Here is an 18,335-nt window from a genome sequence, read left to right on the forward strand (position 1 = left end):
ATAAGCCCACCCATCCACTTTGACCTTGACTTAATTTAAGTAACCATCTGGTTTACATAACCATACCAAAGGTAACATATCATAGTAAACGGAGCTTTCTGATGTACATACAGAATAATACAAAATGCTCTGAGACCGGGTTGACTAGATAATGTAGAATTATTATCTCAATGCATTTCTCCTGTTATTGAGCTATGGGTCCAATCTAAAAAGTTAGTTGTCCTTGTTAAACCTATTGAATTGAGTATTATTAGGCATTATCAAGCTTATCTCTTTTCCTCAAAACTTCTCATCTCCATCCTTTTTTTACATACCTGCCAAAGGAAGACAGCACAGGAAAAGAAGGAACAGTTGTGGAGAAGACATCTTAGAAGTTGTAGAAGTTGATTCTTGGGCACTTTAGAAATATTACAAACTCTTCTCTCGTTTTGGTAAATGTCCCTGCCTGATACCTCCAGCCTCTCTCTTCTACCAACTCCACTAGCAGTTAATAGGTAGCATGTTCCATTCAAACCCAAATTAAATATATTTGTATCTCTTTCCTTCCTTCCAAGTCAGCATCCAATCCAATCCATCCAATTCTCAATCAGTCAACCACACTGTTTTGTCTCACTGTATTATTTCTCTCTCTTAAAGTGCAATGTGTCCAGATATCATTTGTATTGTCCTCAGATGGTCAGTTGTAAATTCCCTCAATCTACCTCCCCATCTATCTCTGGTCCTCTTTCTTCCTAACCAACCAGACTCTGGGAGCAACGTTTTCCACCCCAAACTCTCCAAATGTAATTTGGATGGTAACCATGTAGTGCTTAAACTGACATGGATTTACACAGAGGGCCTTACTTTTAAGATAACAACTAAATGTGACATGTAGAGTGGCAGTGATTTATATTGTACCGACTCAAAAGTAGCAAGGCAAGTTACACATCATGTCCAAAATGAAGGCTACACCCACAGATGTGGATTCAGATGACACAGTAAAAACAGTGGAGATGATGCACTGTATGTGTAACCTACAGTACATCATGATGCATTTTATACATGAGTATTTCTTGCTGAAAAGCTTATGCATTCAACTTATGCATTCAGCTTATGCATGAGATAATAAAGAGAGAACGGGAGGGAGACAGACAAACAGACAGACGGACAGAAAATGACGAAGAAAGAGAAAGAGTAGGTAAGAAACAGAAAGAAATACTTGCAGTAAGAGTAGCGCAAGAGGAAGACTGGAAGACAAAGTAAAGAGCGGCAGAGAAAGTAACTGCATTATCCATAACTCCCTATAGAGTGCCCTGAGGTGGGCAAGGAGGGTCGTCAAGTGACAGGAGTCTTGTGATAGGGGTGGGATCAGGCCGGATAAACAGTTTACCAGGCATTAAGCACACCACACACAGCCAGCCTTCCTGAAACCCATTAGATAGGCTAGGGTCAAGTTCATACATCACAGAACGGAAGAAAACAGAGTGAAACAGGGAAGAACTACATGAACTTGTCCAATAAGAACTGCTTGTTTTTCATTTTCTGTTTAAAAAAATGTTTTGCTATGGGGAAGGGAGGATTGGCTGGTTGGTCTATTCTAGTGCTGGTATGTAGAGTACAGATCCTCCACTGTATTGCAATGGGATTTTTGTGTGGGCTGGAGTTGGGCTGACAGATGGTGTTCTTTTGTTAATCCTGTGTTTGTGTGTGTGTGTGGGTGTGTGTGTGTCTGTCTGTCTCTATATGTCTTTCTCTCTCCCTGTCTCTCTCTCTCTCTCTCTCTCTCTCTCTCTCTCTCTCTCTCTCTCTCTCTCTCTCTCTCTCTTACGTCATCAAATTAACTTCCAAGCTTATTTTCTGACTCCCAATCAAATCTGCAGTGGACTGTTTTGACATTTTTGACTGCAGTAACATATGCCAGTCGCTAGACGGGAACATTGCACTGCCCTGTCTGCAGGTCACACACACCATCTGTCACTAGTGGGTCTGTTTCTGTGTTTACCATTTCACCAGAGATGAATGTCTCAAATGTGAGACTGAGTAATGCTCAACATTTGTAGGACGAACCTCTCGAGTGTGATATAAACCACCGGCATCTTAATTTATCAAGACAAACAGACACTTTGACAAACTATATTGTGTGACTCCGTCATATCTCTTTCTCTTGGACCCATTGCACAGATATATGACCCATATTGCAGAAAAGCCCGGATTATTTTTCACAGACAAAGACTAGAGGCCAACCACACACAAACACACACACACACACACACACACACACACACACACACACACACACACACACACACACACACACACACACACACACACACACACACACACACAATCATTGAATAGTCAAACGTATTGCGTCTGTAAAAAAAGTGATGAAAGTTTGGGAATTAAAAATGTGGCCAATTTAATCTGATGAGCGCACAATAAGAAAATAGCATTGCAAATGTATATAACTGTTCACGTTTATATTATATAGAATGGGCGGGTACAAGTTAGACGAGGGTGTTGGGGGTTGTCACACTTGGAAACAATGGATCAGGGGGAAAATATGAATAAAATAATCTCTCCGAGGACCACTTGAAATCAATCTTTGTTACTATGAATTCTGCATAGAAAGAGTTTGCGTTAGAAGCAACATTTCAACGGGTTTGGGCAACATTTTATAAGGAGATGAGCTGTTAAGCCTAGGCCTACTTTATTAAAGTGACAGAAGTCAGAATCATTTGCGAGTTGAAATCCGGTGGGTGAATTCTATTCGAACTGCACTTTCATACAAGGTAAGAAGCAAATCGTGATAATAACCTACTGTCAACTTTTCTCGTTGAGCGGAGAGGTGGAATCCTGGACAGGACGGACTGGTGGGGGATGGGGAGGGGAAGTGGGGGGATGAAAGGGTGAACAGGGCAACGGGTGAGACGGGGAGAGGGACATATAGAAGAGAAGATAATAACGAGATACGATGACCGGGAAGACACAGCCAGGGGAAAAGAACAGAATTTGAATAACCTCTGTAAAAACAATAATAAGGTAGGCTTCCATCTTCACTTAGATTTTTGAATATTGACATTGCACTGGGCGTGATAAGCTCTTGACAGGCAAATATTTCAGATGTTTTTTCGTGCAACTTGTTTCTCTGCAGATGGCTGGCATGGGATGCTAAAAATACATTGAAATAAATTAGTAAGAGAAATATTCCTAAATCTAGGTTTTAGGTAGTCTAAATTCCTAAAATCAATACTGAGAAACATCCCTTTTTGTTTGTTATTGTCTGATAGTTAATTCAATTCTGCCGTGAATGGTTATTACCACCCTGCTATCAAATGTTTATTCTCTCTTAATTATCCAGAATACACTAAATGTAGGCAGAATGTGAACATATACGGACATAATATTGACAATCCGGCAACACTTGTTGCGTTCAGCAAATATTGCCGCTGGGATTCACTAAAGGAGGATAACAAAGCAGTGATTGTCTCTAAACTGTAGGCAATGAGCGGATATATTTGCCATTGTAAAATGTTGTGCTCAAATAATCTGCCCTTGAACAATGCAGCCCTTGTCTGTATTCTCCAGTCCACTCTGTTATCTGTATTAATTCTGCTTCACAGTTCAATTTGAAATAAGAATAGTGTCTCTATCTACATGACTAGCTGTTGAATAATTGTTTTTATTTAGTTGGTCTCAATCATTTAAATCAAGTAGCATATGGGGGCTGTATAGTGATGGACACTGGACACTTCAGATTATCCTTCTTTTTTCATGCCATCTCTGTCCAACTCCAGTATCACCACAAAACAGACTTTTGTCTCTCTGACGAGAATATGTTATGGTCCAGACAGTAGCCTATTGTATGTCCTACAGTCGAAGAAACTGAGATGCGTGCAGTAGAGCAGACACAGTTGATCACAGGAACTTTCACCTAATGAGTCACAGAGCATGTACAAACATGCTTTATCCTTCTCATCAAAAAGCCCCAGAGAATCTTGTCTCCCTCCTTTCTTTCAGACAGCAATCAGACTGAAACTCCCCATATTTACCTCCGTGGAACACTGCGGTGGGTATTGGAGTGGCTTATCACTGAAGTGGAAGAACAAGGATGAAGACTTTCTCCTGTGTGTTTTCCTGCCTGGTTGACAGACTCCCCATAGAGTTGCTGCTTCTCTCCATCACATCCCTTTAGTGTCCAGCTGGTCTTGCCATCACACCTCGCAGCTTCTCAAACAGTTGGGAACACAATCAGACAAGAACTCTCACCCTCTCTCTCCCACTCATCTAGTGGCATACACACACTTTCATTGTTCTGTCTTGTAGTGGCTGAACACCACTACTAGCCCATAGCCAGGGTACTCCTACACCTGCACACGCACACACACATTATGGCAAGCGTGTTGCCGTACGGCCGCTTCACTCACGCCGTGGTGCGGGGCATCCCAGAGACCTTTGGGAAGGTTGAAGACGAGAAAAACAACAAGGCCGAAAACGGGGAAAACACGATGGACCTGGCCAAAGCACAGCGACAGTTTGGGGTGCTGACAGGGGCGCTGAGACAGAAGGTGGGGCTGCAGCTCATAGAGATCCCTGCAGACCCGGAGCTACCAGAGAGCTGGAGGATAGAGGATGTAGCTGTGATACAGGGAGACACGGCACTCATCACCAGGCCTTTCAAACAGCAGAGACGCAGTGAGGTAAACACTGACCACAACAACTGAGAAAATGTTTTATTCTCTGTATCGCAGATTATTTATTTATTTTTTACCCTAAATGAAGGAGATGTGTGTGTGTGTGTGTTGTGAATCATTCCACTAAACATGTTGTAGTTCTGTCTAAATTATTGATATTATGTTGCTGTTAATTATGTTTGAATTATAGATTAATGTTGCAGTAGAGTCAGTTTGACCTGGAAAATCAACTCTCTCTCTCCCCTTTTCCCTCTCTCCCTGTCCCTTTCTCATATCTCCCTAAGACTGAAGCAGTGAGGAGGGTGATGTCGGAGCTCAACCTGACAGTGGTGGAGATGGGGGCAGAGGAGGGGGGCTCCGCAGGGGCCACGCTGGAGGGCAGTGACGTGCTCTTCACCGGCAGGGAGTTCTTTGTGGGAATCTCCTCCCACACCAACTACAGAGGAGCTGAGGTTCTGGCCGACACTTTCAGAGTGAGTATAGCTTGATTCCTTTCTCAAACCACATGAGAGGACAAGATCCAAAGTCCCTCCCCTCCAACCTTCTCCTCCAATATGTTCTGAGAAAGAGGCAAGCAAAGAGGACGTAAGGAATCAAGGAAAGACAAATTGGGAAAGAACCCATGTGTTGTGACAGAGATGAGCAGGTGGCCATTGTCCTATTGTATTATGAGATCTATAGTTAAAAGACAAATGATTTTTTTATGTACAGTGGAAATGTGTACTTCTTACCGTGCTTCTCTACCGTGCTCCCATAAACTAGACATGATGTTTTCACAGTCAGGTCTGTTTATTTACATTTTAATGGACTTGTAATGGTAGTTAATACCATAACCTGTTGGATTTGGATATTCAATATCACTCAGGGTGTGGCATGCAATTGTGTGTAGGGCTTTGTTTGTGTCTGCCACCTGTCTGATATCCTGTTGTTGCATTACATGCAATATTTACACTGTATTTATTATCTACTCTATCTGATTTCTTACTTGATTTGATGTCCAAGTACACAACCATATCCCTGTGTACAATATTTTATATTTTGCTCTTACCGTCTCTGTCCTCGTCTTAGGACTTTGCTGTGTCCACGGTGCCAGTGTGTGGGGGAGCTCGTCTAAAGAACATTTGCTCTATGGGAGGCCCTGATACTATCATCATCAGCAACAGTGATGGGGCCAAGAAGACCCTCCGGGTGAGTGTGTGTGTTTGTGCGTGTCCGAGAGAAATATAGTGAATGAATATGCCATAGCTCTCTACCCATGTGCAGACCACATTCTGCTTGCCACAACAAACTCCCATTCTAGACATGCAAAGTGATCACCTCAAAAGACTCTCTCCAGCCCAGTATTTATGTCACTGTGCTAGGATGAATAATGTAAAGGATAAATCAAGATTTATTGGGCTGTTTTAAACTATCATGGTGTAGTTTGGAGCCCTATAAGCCCACATTACCCTTGTGTCTGCTCTAGAGGTCGACCGATTATGATTTTTCAACACCGATACTGATTATTGGAGGACCAAAAAAATCTGATACCGATTAATCGGACGGTTTTTATATATATATTTGTAATAATGACAATTACAACAATACTGAATGAACACTTTTATTTTAACTTAATATAATACATAAATAAAAATGAATTTAGTTTAAAATAAATAATTAAACATGTTCAATTTGGTTTTCATAATGCAAAAACACAGTGTTGGAGAAGAAAGTAAAAGTGCAATATGTGCCATGTAAAAAAAGCTAACGTTTAAGTTCCTTATTCAGAACATGAGAACATATGAAAGCTGGTGGTTCCTTTTAACATGAGTCTTCAATATTCCCAGTTAAGAAGTTTTAGGTTGTAGTTAATATAGGAATTATAGGACTATTTCATTATACCATTTGCATTTCATATACCTTTGACTATTGGATGTTCTTATAGGCACTTTTGTATTGCCAGTCTAACCTCGGGAGTTGATAGGCTTGAAATCATAAACAGCGCTGTGCTTCAAGCATTGTGAATAGATGCTGGCAAATGCAGGAAAGTGCTGTTTGAATGAATGCTTGCGAGCCTGCTGCTGCCTACCACCGCTCAGTCAGACTGCTCTATCAAATATCAAATCATAGACTTAATTATAATATAATACACACACAGAAATACGAGCCTTAAGTCATTAAAACATGGTCAAATCCGGAAACTATAATTTCGAAAACAAAACGTTTATTCTTTCAGTGAAATACAGAACCGTTACGTATTTTCTCGAACGGGGTGGCATCCATAAGTCTAAATATTGCTGTTACATTGCACAACCCTCAATGTTATGTCATAATTATGTAAAATTCTGGCAAATTAATTACGGTCTTTGTTAGGAAGAAATGGTCTTCACACAGTTCGCAACGAGCCAGGCGATCCAAACTGCTGCATATACCCCGACTCTGCTTGCACAGAACGCAAGAGGAGTGACACAATTTCCCTAGTTAACATTGCCTGCTAACATGAATTTCTTTTAAATATGCAGGTTTAAAAATGAATACTTGTGTATTGATTTTAAGAAAGGCATTGATGTTTATGGTTAGGTACATTGGTGCACCAACAGTGCTTTTTTCGCAAATTCGCTTGTTAAATCATCACCCGTTTGGCGAAGTAAGCTGTGATTCGATGATAAATTAACAGGCACCGCATTGATTATTTGCAACGCAGGACAAGCTAGTTAAACTAGTAATATCATCAACCATGTGTCGTTAACTAGTGATTATGTTAAAGATTTATTGTTTTTATAAGATATGTTTAATGCTAGTTAGCAACTTACCTTGGCTCCTTGCTGCACTCGCGTAACAGGTGGTCAGCCTGCCATGCATTCTCCTCTTGGAGTGCAATGTAATCGGCCATAATCTGCGTCCTAAAATGGCGATTACCGATTGTTATGAAAACTTGAAATCAGCCCTAATTAATCGGCCATTTCAATTAATCGGTCGACCTCTAATCTACTCTATTTGGTCCCCATCCGGAGATGATTGGCTCATGCCCATTTCAGTTTCTCCTTGTGTGGGCTACTCAAAAGTGAACAGACCCTGCCCGCTGCTGTCATGCAAAACTTGTTAGCCCTGCCTCTGTGTGTGTAGATGATGGAGCAGCTGACTGATCACCACTACGAAGTGCTCACGGTCCCTGAGGGCGCAGCAGCTAACTGTGTCTACGTCAGGGGCCCCTCCAAAGTCGACTACCTGCTTCACCCGCCCACTGAAGAGTGTCCCGAAAGTGTTCCTGTGAGTGAACAGTGGTCTTTAGGTTACTTTACTAAGCAGAACTTTTTTATATCCACGTTATTGTGCCTTTGGCAAATACATTGCCATCAGAAAGTATTCATACCCCTTGGCTTATTCCACATTTTGTTGTTACAGTCTGAATTTAAAATTGATTAAATTGCTTTTTTTCTCACCCATCTACACACACTAACCCATAATGACAAAATGAAAACATATTTTTCAAGATTTTTTGCACATTTATTGAAAATTGAAATACAGAAATTAATTTGCATAAGCATTCACACCCCTGGGTCAATACATGTTAGAATCACCTTTGGCAGTGAATACAACTGGGAGTCTTTCTGGGTATGTCTCTAAGAGCTTTGCAAACCCGGATTGTACAAAATGTGCACATTATTCTATAAAAATTATTCAGGCTCTGTCAAGTTGGTTGTTGATCATTTCTAGACAGCCATTTGCAAGTCTTGCCATAGATTTTCAAGACGATTTCAGTTAAAACTGTAACTAGGCCACTCAGGAACATTCAACGTCGTCTTGGTATGCAACTATATGGCCTTGTGTTTTAGGTGATTTTCCTGCTGAAAGGTGAATTTGTCTCCCAGTGCCTTTTGGAAAGCAGATTGAACCAGGTTTCCCGCTAAGATTTTGCCTGTGCTTCGCTCTATTCCATTTTGTTTTATTAAAAAAAAAAAAAACTCCCAAGTCATTGCAGATGACAAGCATACCCATAACATGATGCAGACACCACCATGCATGAAAATATGAAAGTTGGTACTCAGTGATGTGTTGGATTGTGTGTAGGCCAGTGACACAAAATCTCAGGTTGATTCATTTAAAAATCAGGTTGTAACAAAACAAAATGTGGAAAATGTCAAGGGGACTCATTTCTTTATTTTCAGTAAGTCCCTCTAGTCAATTCCAAGAGAGCCATGATATAGGCATGATGTTCTATTTCATTAACTCTTTCATTTTCCTTCCTGATGCAAAATGCCATGAAATTGTCACATGATGAAGTGCATGCTAGAATAAAGAATGGCGGATGAACAGTAGACTACTAACACAAAAGCTTGTCATCCAGCCGTCGCAGTCCCTGGCCAAAGATTCTCCCGATAAATGTGAATGTAATAAAATGGTATTATATATCTCTTCCTGCCCCCCAGGCCTTCCAGAAGCTGACGGACTACACCCTCCTCCCCACAGCGTGCAGCGAGGCCTCCAAGCTCGGAGGGTCTCTGACTTCATTCTGCCTACTTATCAACAGGAAGCCATACTACTAAATTACCTGCCCTTCTCCCATAGAACACACATAGACCTTCATTGACTATATTTAAATACAAATGTGAACATTACAAAGAAATAGCCAACTGTTGGCCAGGAGAAGAGAAATTCTTAATGGGATCATTGGGACATCCCAGATCTGAAGTTGAAATTGAAAACGGATAAGATAGGGGTATGGTTAAGGTCAGTGCTTAGGGTAGGGACATACCAATGAGCCCGGCACGACACCGGGCTAGAGGGTTCAATGTGCATATTCTGCACAACTGCTCCCCCTACTGTGGAAAGAGAGCAGCGTGGCTAGATGAACATTAATAGGCTGTAGATTTGAATGTTGGTGTTCTGTATGCAGGCATTTTATGTCCCTATATAACAACTTGTATTTAAATAATCATCCATTCTCCAACCCACACTCTTCGCGCTCCAAGTAGGTTGTTTTGTTGCGGCCATAGAAAGGACGTGCCACCTCAACATTTTACAATTTGAGTGGTAAACTTGCAATGGTTGCCGGTCCTGAATTGAATGGGCACGCCCATTGTATGGATTCCATATCTATGGTTTTATCGACCTTTCGCAAATTTCTAAATACAATCACAGAAAAAAAGTAGTTTGGAGAGCAAATGCCTCGTGCTAAAAAGACGAAGCTCTCATTTTCTCAACTCAATATTTTGCGAACACGGAGGCGCAGCGAGAGGTTTTACTAATTCAAAAATCTGTCCGCACGAAAATAATTAGGTGGCAATGTGACTCGAATCTATTAAAACAATTGTATTATTTGCAACGTGAGGCTTATTTCAGAGTAGAATTTTGGTGATGCGGAAGTTGTTACGAGTGTACTGTGTGATGCACGTGACTTCCCGGTAATTTTGAGAATAAAAGAAAACACCTCAAGTATAGCGTCTCTTCCCGTTAAATATAGGCGGTTGACCTCAACACCACTAATCGAATATTCAAAAATGGTACTCAATTAACGAGCTTTATCCACCAACCCAAAGAGTAAGCACACCATACGTGGAAAAAGAATCCCTAGTACCTCTCGTCAACGTCATTGTATAATATTAGGCGGCAACAAAGACAACTAAAAAAAACATGTCTTTTCATTGGCTTGGGCTATCTGTTGCATTAACCACGATGTTGTATCTCAGTGTCAGAGCAGCCAACCAGTAAAACGTGGGGCATAATTTAAAAAAAAAATCGTCTCCAGTCATGTAGGCTAAAGTAGATTTGAAGGAAATTAGTAAACTACTCTGCTCAACTGTAGGCCCATGCCACCACGCAAATGTGATAGATGCATGTAAGGCTTTATTGTAAAGGGGATTATAAATGCAAGTGTGCTGAATTAGAACACAGGTGAAACCTTAAATGCAGATTTGGAAGGTCTGCTTTTGAATAATGTATCCTGCCACCAGGCCTGGCTGCATGCTTTATATAGTTATGAATAAACTTTTGTTATATTCTTTGTCATACCCCCAAGGACATAACGACTGATTTGTGGAATTGTACACACTTAAATAATGCCCTTGATGGTTGAGATGACGGTCAAATGAATAAGCCCAAACCCCCTTCAACAATTTCCATCATTACAGTTGACTTGTTCCTGTGGATTAACCAAGGCCCAAATTGGAAAGGCCTATGGAGTGAAACACTGACAGTTGTTCATAATGTCAAAAACATAACTGAGGGTTGTACACGATTGCTCAACACCTCCAGACCATGATATAGCAACTCGGAACAAACTGGCATTTGTTTGAGTCACAGTACCCGGATTTTGTACTTTGTTGCAATGTCCTCATTGGTAGACAAATCAGTAGTATGGACTACAAATCAGTAGTATGCAATTAAGACACTGCATTAAATTTCTGTAGTTCAACTACCTACATAATCAAAACAAGAAGTCAATTTCAGCATTTTAGTGTAGCCTTTGTATGTGATGTTTAGAACTTTGTATTTAAGTAGAGCAAATACATTTTAAACCTTTGACTAATTTCTCAACCCAGTCATGTATTGATGCCTTTATAAGTATGCATTTTACTAAACACCATACCACATTAAACAAATGAAGTTCAAATTTATTTCCTCGTTTTTTTTCTTCTAGAAAGCAAACTTTAACGGTTGGACTTGGCGACTCTCTCCAACTCATCCTTCTTCTTGATGGCGTAGGAGTTAGAAGAACCCTGAGAGACAAAACATTCAACACACGGATCAAAACCAAATAAATTGACATCAGAACCAGTAAAAAAAAGCCCCCCCCCTAACATAACAGCACACTAGAAAAACATTATGAAAACTGCAGACTGGTTCAGAACCAAAATAATAAGTACTGAAACAGCATTTGAGACTACACTTTAAACAGTCTCACCTTAGCAGCGTTGATCAGTTCATCGGCGAGGCACTCAGCGATGGTCTTGATGTTCCTGAAAGCAGCTTCTCTTGCTCCAGTGCAGAGCAGCCAGATTGCCTGACAAAACACAGAGGGCATACATGAACACAGAACATAAATAAACTACGTTATGAATCAACACAAAACAAGTCCAATTGGACATTCTGTATCTGAGCTGGTGATTGGCTGGGCCACAAGAGACTACAGCCAATGAATAGGCAAAGACGTTCACTCTGCGAGCACTCTAGCACACCAGGACAATGAGGGTTGTAAAGGCGTGACTCTAGCCTCAAGTACACAAATGACAAGTCTTTCATATTCCTGTTACTTCACTTGTGATAGCATAGATTTTTGGCAGTGAAACAAGTGGCAGCATACACAGGCACTGAGTTGGAGAGCAGAATGTGCAGGCAGTCTACTTTACCTGGTTGACTCTACGCAGAGGGGACACGTCCACAGCCTGCCTCCTCACAGTACCAGCACGACCAATACGGGTGGAGTCCTCACGGGGTCCGCTGTTGATAATGGCATTGACCAGCACCTGCAGGGGGTTCTGAGGGGGCAAGGCAGAGGAGAGGCAAGGTCAACCACCACATTCAGGGGTACAAATCACAGGGAAAGCCACTTACAGCCTACATTTGAGACATTCCGCTGACTGAACTAAAATTGGGAGAGATAACAGGAGAGTAGGCATAAAATGATTTAAAACTTAAAAGTTCCATGTGGTGTGTGTTCCAGGCCTTTCGGCACAGAGTTGCCCATTTGTTTAGGCAGCCCTGCTTCCTAGAGCTGGGTCCATCTGAGCCTCCACTGGATTATTCTCAGGTCACTGAAAAAGACCGGCATAGTGGCGGGAGGCTGACAGGCATGGAGTTTAAGGCAAAGACTGCATTCCAAACGGCACCCTATTCCCCAATTAGTACATTACTTTTGACCAAGGACCATAGTAATGCACTATAAAAGGGAACGGGGTGCTATTTGGTATGCAAAAAACAATGTTGGATAAGGTAGAGATAGTACATACCTCGCCAGTGAGAAGGTGGATGATCTCAAAGGCATGCTTAACGATGCGACAGGTCATCAGCTTCTTGCCGTTGTTGCGGCCGTGCATCATCATGGAGTTGGTGAGACGCTCCACAATGGGGCACTGGGCCTTTCGGAAACGCTTGGCAGCATAACGGCCTCCAGAGTGTGGCAGGTACTTAGCATACTTCTCCTTCACGGCAATGTAATCCTGAGGTGAACCAAAAAGCATAAATATTAGTTCCGGTCCCAAGAATTTAGGTTTGAATGTCCAGGTTAAGGGAATACATACATATTTCTGAGCTGGTGATTGACTGGGACACAAGAGACTACAGCCAATGAATATGCAAAGAAGTTTACTATGCGAGCACTCTAGCACACCAGGACAATGAGGGTTGTAAAGACGTGACTCTAGCCTCGCTTACACAAATAACAAATTAGTGCCAAGAAGGGTCACCAGTCAAACATTGAAATGCTTCACCTGCAGTGAGATGTCATTGATCTGAACATCGTCGGTACTCCATTTCCCAAAGAGCTTGATTTCTGGCGTTTCAGCAACTGCTGGGGCAGTCTCCCACGACTCTGAAGTCACTGGAGAGAATCATAATATTTGGTCAGGTAATACTGATGATTTAATTATGAGATTCAAGGTACCACGCGCGCAATGTTTTGCCACAGATCCCACAAGGCAAAAGGCCTTGTAATAATGGTATCCTACATTAATCAAGGACATTAACACATCATGATCAACTCATTTGTTGAATTCAAGAGGAAACACCACGAAGGAATCTGCCACTGCTGCCAACACACGAATAGTTAGCTAACGTTAACGGTTACTAGTGATGTTGGCAACGTGGGTTAGGTTACACATGGACCGCATAAATGCAGGTGTAAATAACTACCTGTAATTAACTAGTAGGAATAAAAAAAAAAAGACCATGTGAATGAGTCTACACTCTAGGCCCAAAAGCCTATCAGCTCGAGTCTACCAACAAGCGGTAGCTAGTTAGCTACAGTAACGTTACAATTTCACCAGCCAACGTCGAATTGTGAGCAAAAGTACAATATATTTCAAGTAGCCATGTGTTAAACAGCAAACTAGACATATTGTAGAGCAACATAATGCGCTGAGTGATCCCGCGAGGAAGCTAAACGTGTAGCGAGCTAGACATTCATGTTGCACATGTGCTAGCATCGCGCTAACAATCTTCGCCTGATGAAATCATTTTGAGCACGGAGCAAACATTCAGACTCTTTAAAAACAACTTTGAACTAAAAATTGTGATATACTTTTGACGCAAAGGCGAAAGAGTAATGTTACACGTATGTTGGTTTGACATTGTGCTCTTTCGTGCAATTTTTGGCATGAAAATCGTATATTCTTTTCACTCACTTGTCTGCCGTTCTGTACCACACTTCTCAGAGACGTAAAAGGGCCTGGTGAGGTTGCCTCATGCAGATATCCAGCAAGGCGGAAATGAAGCAAAAGTATCCGGATTGCACGGGTTTTATGGAACTTTAGTTCCATGGTAGAAATTTCATCTCCGATATTAACATGAATTATGGAAATGTAATGCCAACTGAAATTGGAGTATATCATTTCCCTGACGTGTTGTACATAAACCCTCATATTGAAGTTATTGATGTGATGATCCACATATGTTTCAATTAAAATAATGCGTCCTACTAAATTTGGATGGCGCAAGGATAGGACACTGAACAAAAATATAAACCCAACATGTAAAGTGTTGGTGCCATGTTTCATGAGCTGAAATTAAAGATCCCACATGCATAAAATACATATTTCTCTCGAATCTTTTACACACATTTGTTTACATCCCGGTTAGTGGGCATTTCTCCTATGCCATGATAATCCATCCCCCAGACAGGTGTGGCATATGTGTGTGGCAGGTGCACCTTGTGCTGGGGACAAAAAAAGGCCAGTAAAATTTGCAGTTTTGTCACGAAACACAATGCCACAGATGTCTCAAGTTGAAGGAACTTGCAATTGGAATGCTGACTGCAGGAATGTCCACCAAAGCTTTTGCCAGAGAATGTCATGTTAATTTCTCTACCACGCTTCCCACGTGATTTCAGAGAATTTGGCAGTAGGTCCAAACAGCCTCACAACTGCAGACCACGGCAACCCTGGACCTCCAGTCTGCTTTTTCACCTGCCGGAAAGCTTATGAAACTGTGGGTTTGCACAATCATAGAATTTCTGCACAAACTGTCAGAAACCATCTCAGGAAAGCTCATCTCCGTGCTTGTCATCCTCACCTAGGTCTTGGCCTGACTGCAGTCTGGCATTGTAACCAATTTCAGTGGGCAAAGGCTCACCTTCAATTGCCACGCTAGGGAAGTATGCTCTTCACGAATTCATCCCAGTTTCAACTGGACTGTGCAGATTTTCTGATGTCAATGTTGAACAGAGTGCCCCTTGGTAGCGGTGGGATTATTGTCTGGGCAGGTATAAACTATAGACAATGAAAACAATAGCATTTTATCGATTGCAATTTGAATGCACAGAGATACTGTGATGAAAGGTCCATTGTCGTGCAATTAATCTAATTAATCATGTTTCAGTGTGATCAGTGGCGACCAGTGATTCAGGGCAGGTGGGGCAGAGCCCCACATGTTTTGAGCCCCACATTTTTTGCCCAAAAAAGAAATGGTGGGGAAAGCAAGCAGAGAATACGAAGCGTTGCACCATGATTGGCTCAGTGTTCTGTCACTCATGGGGACACTAAATCCCCGCCAAGTCTAAGGGAAGACTTAAAAAATTCTAGCCCCTTGGGTGCTGCCATAGAGGGACGTTAGAAGTACCCATCCAAGCCTAAGTTCAAACTCAGTGCCTCTTTGCTTGACATCATGGGAAAATCAGCCAAACAGCCAAGACCTCCACAAGTCTTGTTCATCCTTGAGAGAAATTTTCAAACGCCTGAATATACCACGTTCATCTAAACAAACAATAGTACGCAAGTATAAACACCATGGGATCACACAGACGTCATACCGCTCAGGAAGGAGATGCATTCTGTCTCCTAGAGATTAACGTATTTTGGTGCGAAAAGTGCAAATCAATCCCAGAACAACAGCAAAGGACATTGTGAAGATGCTAGAGGAAACATGTACAAAAGTATCTATATCCACAGTAAAACGAGTCCTATATCGACATAATCTGAAAGACCGCTCAACAAGGAAGAAGCCACTGCTCCAAAACCACCATAAAGCCAGATTACGGTTTGCAAATGCACATGGGGACAAAGATTGTACTATTTGGAGAAATGTCCTCTGGTCTGATGAAACAAAAATAGAACTGTTTGGCCATAATGACTATTGTTATGTTGGAGGAAAAAGGGGGAGGCTTGCATGCCGAAGAACACCATCCCAACCGTGAAGCACGGGGGTGTCAGCATCATGTTGTGGGTGTGCTTTGCTGCAGGAGGGACTGGTGCACTTCACAAAATAGATGGCATCATGAGGTAGTAAAAGTATGTGGATATATTGAAGCAACATCAAGGCATCAGTCAGGAAGTTGAAACTTTGTTGCAAATTGGTCTTCCAAATGGACAATGACCCCAAGCATACTTCCAAAGTTGTGGCAAAATGGCTTAAGGACAACAAAGTCAAGGTATTGGAGTGGCCATCACAAAGCCCTGACCTCAATCCCATAGAAATGTTGTGGGTAGAAAAGGTGTGCGAGCAAGGAGGCCTACAAACCTGACTCAGTCACATCAGCTCTGTCAGGAGGAATGGGTCAAAATTCACCCAACTTGTAGTGGAAGGCGACCTGAAACGTTTGACCCAATTTCAACAATTTAAAGGCAATGCTACCAAATACTAATTGAGTGCGTGTAAACTTCTGACCCACTGTGAATGTGAAATAAATAAAAACTGAAATAAATCACTATTATTCTGACATTTCACATTAAAATAAAGTGGTTATCCTAACTGACCTAAAACTGGGAATTTTTACTAGGATTAAATGTCAGGAATTGAAAAACTGAGTTTAAATGTATTTGGCTAAGGTGTATGTAAACTTCAGACTTCAACTGTATGTACAGTAGCTTTGATTGGACTGATCATGTCAACATCATACTTTCAAAATCTTAGCTAGCAATCATAATCATGAATCAAGTCGACAATTTACTGGCAAATCCTTTTTAATCCTTATATGAAGAGGAATTATAGATAAAACATCAGTGCTCATCGACCATTGGACATAAACATTCCACAACAAGTTGGAAATTGCTAATTCAACAATAAGTGGTTTGGAAGGAATCAGTGGTTAACTGCAAGCATTGCAAAGCAATCACTAGCCTTCTATTCAGTGGAGAGTGTGTGTGGTCCAAGTATGGGTTTATGGGTCTCTTTTCCAAGCTTAAAAGGATAAATATTCAATATTGGCCATGCTGTAAATGAAGCATGATTTGTCCCACGCTCAAAACAACTAGCTCGGAACTGTGAAAATTTGACTTCAAGACAACTGGGAATTCCGGAATTTTTTTTAGCTCCAACTGGGAAATACATTTTGAACGGTCATCCAACGCGAAATTGTAAGTTGGGAATTCGGGCCTCTTTCTAGAGCTGTGACCTGAAGATCAATGACATCATCATGAATCGACCTTGCTTATTTCCGAGTTCCCAGTTGTCTTGAAAGCACCATATATCCAGAGAATGACAGACTTTGATGACAAAATTTGCCCACGAAGGAACACCGTGCCACCTTCCTGTTCAAGTGAGCACAGCACAACAAGGTGAATCCAAAAATGTCTTGTATGCTGCTGCATAAATTATATAATATGCCAGGGAGATATGTATACTGTAGTTAAGAAAGTAATACTAAGTGTCTGTTGTGTAGTAAGCTGTTTGTAGCCCATGTGCCTCACCCTAATAATTTGGTCTATTTAGCCCTCTTAATTTCACCTACTGTTCTGACTTGGTGGTGCACATGTAGCCTATAACCTGTTTTAAATAAATCTAATCATTGAATGTTGTAAGTTTTCATTGTATGCCCCCTTTATTTATCCTACGGTTTTTACTTGTACAGGGAGAACACTAAGAACGGCCCATGTTCTGAATTCTGTCGCTATACATTTCAAATGTGCCAAACAAATAGTTATATTGACTACGTCTGTCCTCGCTCGCTCATTGTCTTAATCGAAGTTACGGATTGCCTCTTATCCGCTTGTCGTCCTCCTTATGCCACAGTTCATTAGAAACCACATTTGTTTAAGCAAGTCAGCCATATCAGCTGTTTCTTTAAAAGGCAGTAAATGAGGCTGAATTAACTGTTTCACTGCCAGACAAGGCTCCACTGTCAGCCAGGTGGAGCAGTGGTAAGACGTTGGGACAGCTTTATGTAGGCACTTACAGTTTGTAGGAACCATTTGTCACCGTTATTGTGTAGTGAATGTATTGTGTAGTGGCTTTGCTGGCATGCATCCCACTTTTTTGTGGGGGGGGGCACCAAGATTTACATGCTAAAATTGCCACTGCGCATGATAATGCACGGCCAATGTCGCAAGGATCTGTATACAACTCCTGGAAGCTGAAAATGTCCCAGTTCTTCAATGGCCTGCATACTCACCAGACATGTCAAAAGGCCTTGCATTGTCCAAGCAGAGGCTTTTACACTGGGTTGTGGACATCCTCACTCAGGCCTACAAGGGAGAAGGGCTCCCTGGTCCCAGAAGGTGTGATATGTCACTCGGCCAGAAGTGGTGCCTCATT

General features: G+C 41.6%; 2 protein-coding genes and 3 non-coding genes across 7 annotated transcripts; 1 reads left to right on the top strand and 4 right to left on the bottom strand.

Moving 5' to 3' along the window:
• Positions 1–2,504: 2,504 nt before the first annotated feature.
• Positions 2,505–11,352, top strand: LOC135550092 (putative hydrolase DDAH2). 3 transcript variants are annotated; one of them, XM_064980570.1, is made up of 6 exons: positions 2,505–2,771; positions 4,000–4,679; positions 4,958–5,146; positions 5,742–5,861; positions 7,779–7,922; positions 9,083–11,352. In XM_064980570.1, the coding sequence occupies exons 2-6, from the start codon at positions 4,371–4,373 to the stop codon at positions 9,197–9,199; spliced, it is 879 nt and encodes a 292-aa protein (XP_064836642.1). In that variant the 5' UTR covers positions 2,505–2,771; positions 4,000–4,370; the 3' UTR covers positions 9,200–11,352. The 3 variants fall into 3 exon arrangements, with proteins under 3 accessions (XP_064836642.1, XP_064836640.1, XP_064836641.1); XM_064980568.1 differs by lacking the exon at positions 2,505–2,771 and adding an exon at positions 2,889–3,021; XM_064980569.1 differs by lacking the exon at positions 2,505–2,771 and adding an exon at positions 2,889–3,021 and having other exon boundaries at positions 4,004–4,679.
• On the bottom strand, positions 11,246–14,089 carry LOC135550093 (small ribosomal subunit protein uS7). The gene is made up of 6 exons (XM_064980571.1): positions 13,994–14,089; positions 13,082–13,191; positions 12,602–12,811; positions 12,002–12,130; positions 11,557–11,655; positions 11,246–11,371 (listed from the first exon to the last, which is right to left on the bottom strand). Coding segments are annotated over exons 1-6 (618 nt in total). The 5' UTR covers positions 13,995–14,089; the 3' UTR covers positions 11,246–11,302.
• Positions 11,740–11,871, bottom strand: LOC135551186 (small nucleolar RNA SNORA3/SNORA45 family). Its single transcript, XR_010457231.1, has one exon. It is a non-coding gene; the product is annotated as a small nucleolar RNA SNORA3/SNORA45 family (small nucleolar RNA).
• LOC135551183 (small nucleolar RNA SNORA65) lies at positions 12,305–12,432 on the bottom strand. The gene has a single exon (XR_010457228.1). It is a non-coding gene; the product is annotated as a small nucleolar RNA SNORA65 (small nucleolar RNA).
• On the bottom strand, positions 12,891–13,022 carry LOC135551184 (small nucleolar RNA SNORA3/SNORA45 family). Its single transcript, XR_010457229.1, has one exon. It is a non-coding gene; the product is annotated as a small nucleolar RNA SNORA3/SNORA45 family (small nucleolar RNA).
• Positions 14,090–18,335: the final 4,246 nt, after the last annotated feature.

This window comes from Oncorhynchus masou, chromosome 12, assembly GCF_036934945.1.
Source record: "Oncorhynchus masou masou isolate Uvic2021 chromosome 12, UVic_Omas_1.1, whole genome shotgun sequence".
Lineage (NCBI taxonomy): Eukaryota > Metazoa > Chordata > Actinopteri > Salmoniformes > Salmonidae > Oncorhynchus > Oncorhynchus masou.

What these genes read in the sequence shown, in the direction of transcription:
- LOC135550093 (XM_064980571.1), bottom strand. An exon ending in CTCTGCGTAGAGTCAACCAG is followed by an intron (nt 11,656 to 12,001) that starts GTAAAGTAGACT and finishes GTGTTTTGTCAG; the next exon opens with GCAATCTGGCTGCTCTGCAC. An exon ending in AACTGATCAACGCTGCTAAG is followed by an intron (nt 11,372 to 11,556) that starts GTGAGACTGTTT and finishes TTTGTCTCTCAG; the next exon opens with GGTTCTTCTAACTCCTACGC.
- LOC135550092 (XM_064980570.1), top strand. Translation starts at nt 4,371, where the DNA reads ATGGCAAGCGTGTTGCCGTACGGCCGCTTCACTCACGCCGTGGTGCGG. An exon ending in TTCTGGCCGACACTTTCAGA is followed by an intron (nt 5,147 to 5,741) that starts GTGAGTATAGCT and finishes TCCTCGTCTTAG; the next exon opens with GACTTTGCTGTGTCCACGGT. An exon ending in GGGCCAAGAAGACCCTCCGG is followed by an intron (nt 5,862 to 7,778) that starts GTGAGTGTGTGT and finishes CTGTGTGTGTAG; the next exon opens with ATGATGGAGCAGCTGACTGA.